At 45.2% G+C, this 13,824-nt stretch overlaps 1 protein-coding gene across 4 annotated transcripts in view; it reads left to right on the top strand.

The window, feature by feature from the left end:
- Positions 1-13,824, top strand: part of LOC116981213 — a 52,141-nt gene that overhangs the window by 3,917 nt on the left and 34,400 nt on the right. For 3 of the 4 annotated variants that reach the window (XR_004414185.1, XR_004414184.1, XM_033034060.1), the window contains exon 2: positions 11,160-11,165. Coding sequence is in view for 2 of the 4 variants with exons in the window: in XM_033034060.1 (XP_032889951.1) it covers positions 11,160-11,165 (6 nt within the window). In the remaining 2 variants the exon portion in view is untranslated. Of the gene's footprint in view, positions 1-9,439; positions 9,883-11,159; positions 11,166-13,824 lie in introns of those variants that run through there. The other variant, XM_033034062.1, reaches the window with a different exon arrangement.

Below are 13,824 nucleotides of genomic sequence, written 5' to 3'. Positions count from 1 at the left end.
AGGCAGTTACTCTGGTGGCCTGTAAGAGGCTTAAAGATAGACGAGTATGTCATTAGTTAGTTGTCATGTGTACCAAGGTACAGTGAAAAGCTTTTGTTTAGTTTAGAGATACAGCACGGAAACAGGCTCTTCTGCCCACCGGGTCCGTGCCGACCAGCGATCCCCTCACATTGTTGCATGCTATCCAGTCAGCGGAAAGACTGGTTACAATTGAGCCATTGACAGTATACATGTACATGATAAAGAGAACAACATTTATTGCAAGGTAAAGTCCGATCAAAGATAGTCTGAGCATCTCCAATAAGATAGATAGTAGCCCTGAACTGCTCTCCAGTTGTTGCAAGGACGGTTCAGTTGCCTGATAACAGTTGGATAGCCCTTTTGCTAGCCCTTGCTGTCTCCTCCCCTTCCTTAACCCTCTAGCTGTCTCCTCCCACCCTCCCATCCGCCCGCCCTCGGGCTCCTCCTCCTCCTCTCCTTTTCCTTCCTTCTCCCCCCCCACCCCCCATCAGTCTGAAGAAGGGTTTCGGCCCGAAACGTCGCCTATTTCCTTCGCTCCATAGATGCTGCTGCACCCGCTGAGTTTCCCCAGCAATTTTGTGTACCTTCGATATTGCAGCATCTGCAGTTCCTTTTTGAACAGTTGGAAAGAAACTGTCCCTGAATCTGGAGGTGTGCATTTTCACACTTCTGTACCTCTTGCCTGATCAGAGAGGGGAGAAGAGGGAGTGGCTGGTCTGCGACTTGTCCTTGATAATCATCTCGATAAAATACTTTCTACGGCTCATATGTCGATATGTGACACATTAATATGTGACTGTTATTATCTGAATGGTGGCCGATTAGGAAAGGGGGAGATGCAATGAGACCTGGGTGTCATGATACACCAGTCATTAAAAGTAGGCATGCAGGTGCAGCAGGTAATGAAGAAGGCGAATGGTATGTTAGCATTCATAGCAAAAGGATTTGAGTATAGGAGCAGGGAGGTTCTACTGCAGTTGTACAGGGTCTTGGTGAGACCACACCTGGAGTATTGCGTACAGTTTTGCTCTCCTAATCTGAGGAAAGACGTTCTTGCCATAGAGGGAGTACAGAGAATGTTCACCAGACTGATTCCTGGGATGTCAGGACTTTCATATGAAGAAAGACTGGATAGACTCGGTTTGTACTCGCTAGAATTTAGAAGATTGAGGGGGGATCTTATAGAAACTAAACAAAATTCTTAAGGGGTTGGACAGGCTAGATGCAGGAAGATTGTTCCCGATGTTGGGGAAGTCCAGAAGAAGGGGTCACAGTTTAAGGATAAGGGGGAAATCTTTTAGGACCGAGATGAGGAAAACATTTTTCACACAGAGAGTGGTGAATCTCTTGAATTCTCTGCCACAGAAGGTAGTTGAGGCCAGTTCATTGCCTATATTTAAGAGGGAGTTAGATGTGGCCCTTGTGGCTAAAGGGATCAGGGGGTATGGAGAGAAAGCAGGTACAGGTGCAGGCTCGAAGGGCCGAATGGCCTACTCCTGCACCTATTTTCTATGTTTCTATGTGATATGGAGGGATATGGGTCAGACAAGCAGAGATTCGTTTAGCTTCATGTTCAGCATGGAAACTGTTGGACCCCCCCCCCCCCACCGTACCTCCTCCCTCACCTCCAGCTATAGTGACCCCAGGTGAGACAGAACTTCATGTGCACCTCCTCTAACCTCATCAACTGCATTCAGTGAATCATAGAAATCATGGAGCATGAAAACAGGACCTTTGGCCCAACTTGCCCATGCCGACCAAAATACTCCATCTATACTCATCCCACCTGCCTGCGTTCGCCCCAAATCTCTCCAAACTTCTATCCATGATCCTGTCCAAAAAGCATGCAAAACAAAGCTTTTCACTGCACCTCAGTACAAGTGACAATAATAAACCTAACCCTGGGCTGGAAATTGCCAGAACATTTATGCTCGACAGCGCTACGAGGACCTAATTTTTAATAATATTACGACTGCAAACAGGTATATTAACAAAGATGACAATATTTGTGTGTATTGCATAGCAAGCTCTGTGCTGTTGCAGTGGCTCATCTTGTCGACCATTGGTTTAGTTTAGAGATGCAGCGTGGAAATAGACCCTTCGGCCCACTGAGTCCACACTGACCAATGACACCCCATACGCTAGTTCTATCCTACATACTAAGGTCAATTTATAGATGCCAATTATCCTACAAACATGCACGTCTTTGGAATGTGGGAGGAAAGCATAGCACCCGGAGAAAACCCACACGGACACAGGGAGTCTCCCTGTGATAACATGGGCTTTCTCCAGGTGCTCTGGTTTTCTCCCATAACCCAAAGACATGCGGGTTTGTAGGTTAATTGCCCCTCTGTAAATTAGCCCGAATGTGTACGGAGTGAATGAAAATGTGGGCTAAAATAGAACTAGTGTGAATGCGTGATCAGTGGTCTGCATGGACTTGGTGGGCCGAAGGGCCTGTTCCCATGCTCTATCTCTATACTTTCTAAACTAAGATATTGTATTTACTTAATTTTATAATTGTCACATTTATCAACGCAATCAAAAACTTTGTTTTGCATGCTATCCAATCAGGTCAGATAATACCAAACGTAAATACAACCAAGTCAAACTCAAGTCCAATGGGTAGCGTAATGGGGAACATACAGAGTGCAGAAGGCAGAATATAATTCTCAATATTGTACAGCATTAGTTCCATGGGCAAAGTCTAATGTCTGCAATGGGGTAGAGGTGAATCAATTTTAATTGACGTGGGAACATACTGAGACTCGTAGATGTTTATCATAAGTCTAGCTTTGTATTTAGGTTTATTAGTGTCACACGAACTGAGGTAGAATGAAAAGCTTTGTGTTGCATGCTATCCAATCAAGTCCACTAATACTATACATAAATGCAATCAAGCCAAAGTCAACAAAAATAGCAAAATTATGTTGGCAACCATATTTACCAAACATGTTAAAATTATGCACTCAACACTTAGCAATTTGAAGTGGTGGAACCTATGTGATTCTCACTTCCTTACATTAGTCACTGGGAGGAAGTTGGTGGTTGGTCTCTGACTGATGTGTCAGCTATAATCTCAACAGGAAACATCTAACTCAGACCTATTGGATCTCATGATGTGCCTCTACAAGTGAATGTGGTGCCAAATAAAGGTTAACGACCTTATTGTAAATGTTGGATAGAAAAGCAGGAACCATGAAGTTCAAGCTGTATAGAGTGGGTGCTGACAAATCATTTCATAGAATAAAGAACAAAGAACATTACGTCGCAGGAACAGGTCCATCGCCCCATAATGCCGAACATAAAGCCAAGTTAAACTAATCTGCTTGTGTGTGATCCATATTCCTCCATTCCCTGCATTATCCATGTGCATATATAAACGCCTCTATTCTCCTGTTAAAGTTCGATTACTTATCACACACGTCAAACACCAAGTAAGACAAGATTCCTTTATTCGCTAGCGGGAGTGTGCTGGAAGCACGTTAGTTTCCCTGTCGCTAACTCTCCGAACAAGGAAAAGTTAGTACGGTTATAGTCATTTCTTATCAATTAACACACCTTCTAAATCAGACGTAAAGATCAGTAGCCTAAAGGAAACAAGGGAGGTTGGACCCATATAGCTGTAATGTCAGCCTTATTCTCAAAGCTTGGCACAGCTTCAGTACAGCTGCCCATTCTGGAAGGATAACTAACTCCATTTTTGTTTTCAAATTACTTCCATTTTGTTGCCAGAATGGCCATCCGTCTGTGAACTAAAACAAGCTTGTAAGACTTGAATGAAAGCCATTACCTTGTCCTTATTTGGGACAGGCTGTTCAGTCAGATGGCTAATATGGTGCTGTGTCCAGACAATACATCTCTATGTTAATACATTGTTTCAATGATTAATCTAAACCGAGCTTCTAAAATTTTCCCATAATTTTTTTCTGCTGGGAAAAATACAACTTGAAAGATGACTGCTTTCTGTTCTTTCAGTAAATTTCCATTTTAATTTACGAACCAAACTCGACCAAATTTAACTCCTTTTCACTCCATTACCACAATCCCTGGAAGCACATACAACCCACATATCAGTCTCTCCGTAAAATGAAAAGCTTGCCCTGCACATCTCCTTTAAACTTTGCTCCATTCACTGTAAAACTATGTTCTCTATTTCAAAACTGTGTTGAAGTTTTGTGTCAGAAAGCCTAGGTTTTTTTTTAAAGACATTAAGTGCTGGAATATCTCAGCAGATCAGGCAGCAGCTCTGGAGAACATAGATAGGTGACATTTCGGGTCGGACTCTGGTTCACTGCATGCAATCAGGACAAGGCCCTTCCCATTTGCATACTGATCTTTCTGTTCCAGGCCTCCTCCGCTATCAGATTGAGGCCACACGCAAATTGAAGGAAGAACACCTCATATTTTGCTGGTGCAACTTAAAATCCAGTATGAATATTGATTTCTCTAACTTCAAGTAACCATTGCATCCCTTCTCCTTCCATCCCTACCCCACCTTGGTCGTCATACTAGTTTCATTATCGTCCTGCTGAGTTTCATTGTTTGGATCACTTATTATCACCTTCTCCACAGCGAACAATGGACCATTGTGGGCTCCACCTTTCCTTGATCGTCATTGCCGGTTTTGATTTGTTCTTTTGCATCCCTTTCATTCCCATGTTCTATGTACCTTTTCATATCTCTTGTTTCCCCCCTCCCCTTACTCTCAGTCTGAAGAAGGGTCTCGACCGGACATGTCACCTATTTATTTTCTACAGAGATGCTGCCTGACCCGCTGAGCTACTCCAGGTTTTTGTGACAATCTTCTATGTACAAATAAAATTGGTCTTAAATATGAAATTGAAATTTAAGTTGGCATCTTTGAGGTGCAGTCTACACATTTCAAGGTGAAGGAAAGATATTGTGTTTAGTGGAGATCGTACCGAGTATAAAGCTGTTACCTTTTGCAGATTGCTTGGACAGCACATCAGTGCAGAGCGCCCTTACCTCGATCCCTGTCTGTCCCTTGAAACAGCCGATACCATTCAGGACGAACAGATTTTGCACTTGAAAGGAGTAGAGGACTTTGACGAGTGCTGCGAGCGAATCAAACCATTCCTGGGCAAAGGGAATGAGACCAACACTTCCTTCAGTGGGGTTTATCAGCCTCCTATTGATTTCCATAACAGTCAAGTTATGAAGTCAATACGATGGCGTCAGGTACACAAAAGCAGCCAAAGTATGGAAACACGATACTTATAAGGTCATAATACGACATCATATATCAGTGACACTAACTGGCTGTTAGCTCAATTAAGATTTTTATTCCCTATTCTGGTGTCTTCCCACTTAACTTTATTCCGTTCTCCCTCCTTTTAGACAATAGACAATAGTTCAAGTTCAAGTGAGTTTATTGTCATGTGTCCCGGATAGGACAATGAAATTCTTGCTTTGCTTCAGCACACAGAACATAGTAGGCATTTACTACAAAACAGATCAATGTGTCCATATACTGTAATATAAATATATACACACATGTATAAATAAAATTATAAAGTGGGGGATGGGGGGGGAAGTGGAGGAGTGCCGGGCGACAACAGCGAAAATCGCTAGCGAAATGTGAAAAATGTCGGTGTTTTTGGAGGAGAGCCGGGCGGCAGCAGCCGTTATGGTGGCTGGCCAGCAGGAGGCGAAAAAATGAGTATGGGGGGGGGGGGGGGGGAAGTATTTTATTAAAAATGTGTACAGAAAAATGTCTAAATGTAATGAGGAGTGGATATGCGAATGTAAAAGTGAAATCGCTAGCGAAATGGAAAAAATCTTTTTACGTGTGGTTTTGGCGGACCAAGGAATCAAAGGCCAAAAATCGAATCTGAAAATCTAATCTTACATTCACCCACAAACAAACAAACAAACAAACAAACACACACACACACACACAGTTTTAAAGACAGACAGACATCCGGATTAACATTTTGTTGATGATGGCCCTGTTTGCCACTTATCAAGTGGTTGCACATGGCAGGCACTGGAACCTCGGAGTTAGAATAAGTGTGCCTAGGCTATAAAGAAGTCATTGTTTTGGCTCATTTTTAACAATTTCCTCTTGGGGTGACCTTTTACACTTGTGAAATGCTACAAACCAATTCTGGCCATTTTGGGCCAGATTTGGACATCCCAGCATCAAGTCTACAAAGATAGGTTGTGTTGTCATCCCAATGGTTCAATGTTTTCTTTAATGTTACATGACCAGGTACGGTGAAATACATTTTTTGCATGCAGCTGAGCAATACTATCCCTCTCATCTGTACATCAGCATAATCGCCTCGGTCTGTACAAGATGCACAAAACAGCCCACTGAGTCCATATGCAAGAGGCGCCGTTTTGGCACCATTTTACAGTCCCAGCTGCAGCTGGCTAGTGCCAGTACCATTACATTATCAAACATGGAACATAAAAGTAGAATCCCACGGCAGAAGGTTTCCCAAAACATTTCTTGCAAGGAAGCAAGAATAGATCAGCATCAAATGATTTTTGTGCTCCAGACTGTTGATTAATTTTAGATTATAGCTGAAGAGACGGCCGGCCCACTGAGAAGGACTTGTACTATGGAAGTTTACGAGATTAGCTACAGAGAAGATGTTGGACAGACTTGGATTGTTTTCTCCGGATTGCCAGGTGTGGAAGGGAAACCTGATGAAGGTATATTGGGGTGGCATGGTTGCTACCTTACAGCACCAGAGACCCAGGTTCCATTCTGACTACGGAGTTTGTACGTTCTCCCAGTGACCGGGTGTTCCTGTTTCCTCTCACACTCCAAAGACGTACAGGTCTGTAGGTTAATCAGCTTGGTATCATTTTCAATTGTCCCGACTTTGTGTAGGATAGTGTTAGATTGCGGGGGAAAGCTGGTTGGCATGGACTTGGTAGGCCGAAGGGCCTGTTTCCGCGCTGTATCTCTAAACTAAATTATATAATATTATGAGAGGCATTGATAGGGTAGACAATCAGAACATTTTTTACCAGGATAGAAACATCAAACTAGATTCCATAGCTTTAAGATGAAAGAGGCAAAATTGAAAGGAGATGTGTGGGGCATGTTTCTTACAAAGGGTGGTGAGTGCCTGGAATCTGCTGCCAGTCATAAGGGTGGAGGCAGATACAATAGTGACATTTCAGAAACTTTTGGATAGGCACATGGAATGGAGCAAGATGGATTATGTGCACACAGATAAGAATTAATTTTGGCATCATGTTCGGCACAGACATTGTAGGCCACAGGGCCTGTTCCTGTCCAAAGAAGCATCCCAACCTGAAACGTCACCTATCCATGTTCTCCATAGATGCTGTCTGACCTGCTGAGTAACTCCAGCACTTTGAGTCTTTTTGGTATAAGCAAGCATCTGCAGTTCCTGGTATTGCTTTTCTGCGCTGTACTGTTCAATGAAATATGCCCCGGTTCAAGACAGAAGCTCAAACATCAACAGGGATACCAATAAATGCTGGAATCGGTATTGCAACAATCATCCACAAAAAATAATTACGGAATCTAATTTTACTTGTATAGGTGGTCGCACATGACACCCAGGTATCTCTAACTTAGGGGGCCCCACCACCCCCAGGTATCTCCAATGTAACTGGTCCCACGCACCCAGGCGGCTCCAGTGGAGGTAGTTACTCAACACCCAGGCATGTCAAGCGTAGCTAGTCACACTACATCCAGGCACCTCCAACTTAAGAGGTCTCACCACACCCAAGCATCTCCTGCATGAGGTGGTCCACCATACCCAGCTATCTCCGATGTAGGAACTCCCACTACACCATCTCCAGTGTAGCTGACCACTCCACATCGAGGCATATCCAACCTAGGCGGTCCCACCACACCCTGGCATCTCCAGAGTAGCTGGTCACTCCCCACTCGGGTATCTCCAGCGCAGATGGTCCCACCACACCAATGTATCTCCAACTTAGGACGTCCCCACGCTTCACACCACAGTCGTCTCCAACGTTGGTGATCACACCACCTCGCCATCTCCAGCTACATGGTAAAACCCAGGCACCTCCTGCGTGGGTGATCACACCACACACAGGCATTCCAATGTTGAAGGTCAAACAACGCGCAAGCAGGCATCTCCTCCGGTTACCCATAATGTCTAAAATATTTTACTTTGTTTCGCTTTGGCACCCAGTCTATTTCTTGATTTCCGTTTTGCTCTACAGAACCTCTCAGCAGCAAAGATACTAGAGGAGCTCTGCTCTATAATCTTTGCTCAGCAGAATCAGACCACACGGCAGCGGGAAACATTGGAAACATGTTCCACGGCGATAACTGGCATCGAACGTACTCCGCCAAAGGTGGAACGGAATCATTTTACCCCTATGAACACATACGCAGCTACCGATGGGAATATGTGCGCTACCCTCAAACGCCAGACTACGATTTTCTACAGGCAGAAGAAAGCGACCGGGCTAGCTTCCAGCCGACACACCTGTCCCATGTCACCACCTTTACCGGTGCCCGAGGAATCTTCTCCAGCGGCACTTTCAGCAGCCACACTCCGAAAAACATTGGAGTTGAAGTGGATGCATATTTCTCATGGTGGAGTTTTGAAATAGCTGAAGATGAGAAGCAGACAGAGAGAAACAAGTACCAAGAGATCATAGAAGCCAATCGTCGGCCTTCAGACACAATACGTCATTTCTTCAACTCTCCTCCTTTCCGAGAGGAATCTCGATACGGGAATTTCAAGTTCACCTACGACATGGAGAGTCTGTTCGAGATGTACCAGAACTCGGTGTGTGACGGCAGGCGAGCCGAGTTCCGGGTCCTGGGCACCTTCACATACAAGCAGGAGGTCATGCACGCCGTGGTGGTGTGTCCCCCCTCGGATGTCGCTCCCTTGTTCAGCAGCTGCCCCCGCGTTGGCGACGACATCCAGGCGGTCGTTTCCAGATCCGGCAACGGTTGGATGTGGAGACCCGATTCAACCCGATACAAGTTGAAGCCTTACTGCTGCTGGGATCACGTCACCTTGGCTTTCTACCTGCCCTGCTATTCTCCCTACCCTAGATTCCCGCTCCCTCCCGGATACCCGGAGGTCACCTACTGCAAGGAGTCGGGGAAACTTCTCAGACCGATCGATATTACACCGGAGCGGAAATTTGATCAGTGCATGAAGATATTGCGAGAGACATGGGAAACATAGAAAATAGGTGCAGGAGTAGACCATTCGGCCCTTCGAGTCTGCACCGCCATTCAATATGATCATGGCTGATCATCCAACTCGGTATCCTGTACCTGCCTTCTCTCCATACCCCCTGATCCCTTTAGCCACAAAGGGCCACATCTAACTCCCTCTTAAATATCGCCAATGAACTGGCCTCAACTACCTTCTGTGGCAGAGAATTCCACACATTCACCGCTCTCTGTGTAAAGCGAGTGGCTGAGCTGAACATTCACTTTCCGCAGAGTTAGATATGTAGGATGAAACTGTAGATGCTGGTTTACATAGAAGACACAAAGTGCTGGAGTAACAGCGGGTCAGGCAGCAACTCTGGAGAAAATGAATTGGCGCCGTTTCGGATCGAGACCCGTCTTGTCTGAAGAAGGGTCTCGACACGAAGCGCCACCGATTCCGTTTCTCCAGGGAGGCTGCCTGACCGCTGAGTTACTCCAGCACTTTGTGTCTATCTTACGAGTTGCTTAGATACTTTAGTTCAGTTTATTGTCGCGTGTACAAAGGTACAGTTTGAAGCTTTTGTTGCGTGCTCGTCAGTCAGCAGAAAGACTAGACATGATGGCAGTCGAGCCGCCCACTGTGTGCAGATAGTGTAGCGAGACCAGGCAGGTTGAGCGAAATGTTTTTTTATTGACAAAAACAAACAGCAACTCTTCAAAGCGCGCGCCTGGTCTCAGTAACGGACGCCGCTCCCGTCCATGGGGAGGCGCGCGCCTGGTCTCAGTAACGGACGCCGCTCCCGTCCATGGGGAGGCGCGCGCACCTGGTCTCAGTAACGGACGCCGCTCCCGTCCATGGGGAGGCGCGCGCACCTGGTCTCAGTAACGGACGCCGCTCCCGTCCATGGGGAGGCGCGCGCACCTGGTCTCAGTAACGGACACCGCTCCTGTCCATGGGGAGGCGCGCGCACCTGGTCTCAGTAACGGACGCCGCTCCTGTCCATGGGGAGGCGCGCGAACAACTGACCGAAAGCCCGCCAACCAACCAACCGCCGCGGTCACGTGACAGTGCCGACCAATGACGGGGGCCCTGACTTCCCAGCACCACCACCAGGTGCCGCTACAACAGTATAAAACAAATATTATAGAGTATCTTTGCTATAAAGAGAATAACGGTTAGTGCAAGATAAAGTGCAAACAAATCCCATTGAACATAGTCCCAGAGCAGGGGAGGGGAACCTGCGACCTTAAGGCCATATGCGGCCTTCTAGGTCTTTTTAATGAATCCAAATTTTGTAGAACAAATCCTTTTATTTTTATTTTATTCATGTGTTTTTGTTTGTCTTTTATTATTTTTATTTTATTTTAATTAGATTAGATTCGTTTATTGTCACGAAATTTTGCTTCCCTGCAGTCATACATATAATTTTTTTTAAATGACAAAAACACACAATCAGCACAAATTTAACATCCACCACAGTGTGAGATATATTGTTTCACAAAACACCTCCTCACTGTGGTGGAAGGCAAAATCTTAAAGTCTCTGTCTCTTCCCTCTTTGTTCTTAAAATCTTAAAATGAACGTATTTAAAATACCAAAGAGTAAAAGAAGATTCAACGAAATAATCCTCCCCGACTGACGGCCACAATTAAAGCATTAGTAAGTCGTGAGGGCTATTCTAACACCTGTTATGCTCATGACTTAGTTCTAATGCGACTCGAGAATGTACGTTAACCTCCCACAAAAAGCAGTCACAACAAAGTCATTAAAAGGTTAGTTAACTTTAGAATTAACAATTCTTTTTCATTTTCTTGAAGTTAGTACATAGTAGTTAGATTTTACAAAATGATGTACATTTTGAAGTATATCTAATTTAAGTTTCTTGGATACGGCCTTATTAGATTACAGCTAACTTAATACGGCATTCCAACATGAAACAGTTCCCCACCCCCGTCCCAGAGTCTCTAATGAGATGGATGGGAGGTTAGGGCAGCTCACTAGTTGGTGATAGGACGGTTCAGTTGCCTGATAACAGTTGGGAAGAAATTGTCCCTGAATCTGGAGGTAGATAAAAATGCTGGAGAAACTCAGCGGGTAAGGCAGCATCATATATAGAGCGAAGGAAATAGGCAACGTTTCGGGTCGAGACCCTTCTTCGGACTGAAGAAGGGTCTCGACCCGAAACGTTGCCTATTTTCTTCACTCCATATATACTGCCTCGCCCGCTGAGTTTCTCCAGCATTTTTGTCTACCATCGATTTTCCAGCATCTGCAGTTCCTTATCTGAATCTGGAGGTGTGCCTTTTCTGTACCTCTTGCCTGGTGTGAGAGGGGAGAAAAGGGAGTGGGGGGGGGAGACTGGTCCTTAATTATGCTAGTGACTTTGCCGAGACAGCGTGTTCAATGGTACAATTATACTTTATTGTCACATGTATTCTAAAATTTATTTTATACATGCAGTTCAGTAGCAATCTATCAAGACAATTACCTTTCCCTCAATGTCAAAAAGACGAAGGAGCTAGTTATCGATTTCAGGTGGGTGGTGGTTTGGTTTGTACCAAAGATAGACACAAAATGCTGAAGTAACTTAGCGGGACAGGCAGCATCTCTGGAGAGATGGAATTCGTGATGTTTTGGGTCGAGACCCTTCTTCAGCTTTTTGTGCCAATCTTGAGTTTAAACCAGCATCTGCAGTTCCTTCTTACACGTGGTTTGATTTGTGTTCCTTTTCATGGTCTATGGGTGTGTTCTACATATGCATATGAATTTACCTTTAGAAACTCTGTATGCCACGCAATTTCATTATCAATACATTGTTGTACGTGTCATTACCGTCAGTTGGATGGCGTTAACCTTCAATAAAGTGTGTTAATAGATCGTCTGTCCATTCATTTGTCTTTGGGTCTATGAGACTTCAGCCCACCTTGTCAGTGGTGGTGGTGGAGGCAGTTACTCTGGTGGCCTGTAAGAGGCTTAAAGATAGACGAGTATGTCATTAGTTAGTTGTCTTGTGTACCAAGGTACAGTGAAAAGCTTTTGTTTAGTTTAGAGATACAGCAGGGAATCAGGCTCTTCTGCCCACCGGGCCCGTGCCGACCAGCGATCCCCTCACATTGTTGCATGCTATCCAGTCAGCGGAAAGACTGGTTACAATTGAGCCATTGACAGTATACATGTACATGATAAAGAGAACACATTTATTGCAAGGTAAAGTCCGATCAAAGATAGACTGAGCATCTCCAATAAGATAGATAGTAGCCCTGAACTGCTCTCCAGTTGTTGCAAGGACGGTTCAGTTGCCTGATAACAGTTGGAAAGCCCTTTTCCTAGCCCTTGCTGTCTCCTCCCCTTACTTAACCCTCTAGCTGTCTCCTCCCACCCTCCCATCCGCCCGCCCTCGGGCTCCTCCTCCTCCTCTCCTTTTCCTTCCTTCTCCCCCCCCACCCCCCATCAGTCTGAAGAAGGGTTTCGCCCCGAAACGTCGCCTATTTCCTTCACTCCATAGATGCTGCTGCACCCTCTGAGTTTCCCCAGCAATTTTGTGTACCTTCGATATTGCAGCATCTGCAGTTCCTTTTTGAACAGTTGGAAAGAAACTGTCCCTGAATCTGGAGGTGTGCATTTCCACACTTCTGTACCTCTTGCCTGATCAGAGAGGGGAGAAGAGGGAGTGGCTGGTCTGCGACTTGTCCTTGATTATCATCTCGATAAAATACTTTCTACGGCTCATATGTCGATATGTGACACGTTAATATGTGACTGTTATTATCTGAATGGTGGCCGATTAGGAAAGGGGGAGATGCAATGAGACCTGGGTGTCATGATACACCAGTCATTAAAAGTAGGCATGCAGGTGCAGCAGGTAGTGAAGAAGGCGAATGGTATGTTAGCATTCATAGCAAAAGGATTTGAGTATAGGAGCAGGGAGGTTCTACTGCAGTTGTACAGGGTCTTGGTGAGACCACACCTGGAGTATTGCGTACAGTTTTGCTCTCCTAATCTGAGGAAAGACGTTCTTGCCATAGAGGGAGTACAGAGAAGGGGATCTTATAGAAACTAAACAAAATTCTTAAGGGGTTGGACAGGCTAGATGCAGGAAGATTGTTCCCGATGTTGGGGAAGTCCAGAAGAAGGGGTCACAGTTTAAGGATAAGGGGGAAATCTTTTAGGACCGAGATGAGGAAAACATTTTTCACACAGAGAGTGGTGAATCTCTTGAATTCTCTGCCACAGAAGGTAGTTGAGGCCAGTTAATTGGCTATATTTAAGAGGGAGTTAGATGTGGCCCTTGTGGCTAAAGGGATCAGGGGGTATGGAGAGAAAGCAGGTACAGGTGCAGGCTCGAAGGGCCGAATGGCCTACTCCTGCACCTATTTTCTATGTTTCTATGTGATATGGAGGGATATGGGTCAGACAAGCAGAGATTCGTTTAGCTTCATGTTCAGCATGGAAACTGTTGGACCCCCCCCACCGTACCTCCTCCCTCACTTCCAGCTATAGTGACCCCAGGTGAGACAGAACTTCATGTGCACCTCCTCTAACCTCATCAACTGCATTCAGTGAATCATAGAAATCATGGAGCATGAAAACAGGCCCTTTGGCCCAACTTGCCCATGCCGACCAAAATACTCCATCTATACTC

This window comes from Amblyraja radiata, chromosome 15 (genome assembly GCF_010909765.2).
Source record: "Amblyraja radiata isolate CabotCenter1 chromosome 15, sAmbRad1.1.pri, whole genome shotgun sequence".
In the NCBI taxonomy this organism is placed as follows: Eukaryota; Metazoa; Chordata; class Chondrichthyes; order Rajiformes; family Rajidae; genus Amblyraja; species Amblyraja radiata.
Note: the sequence above shows the minus strand (reverse complement) of the source record. Positions and strands in the feature narration are given on the sequence as shown.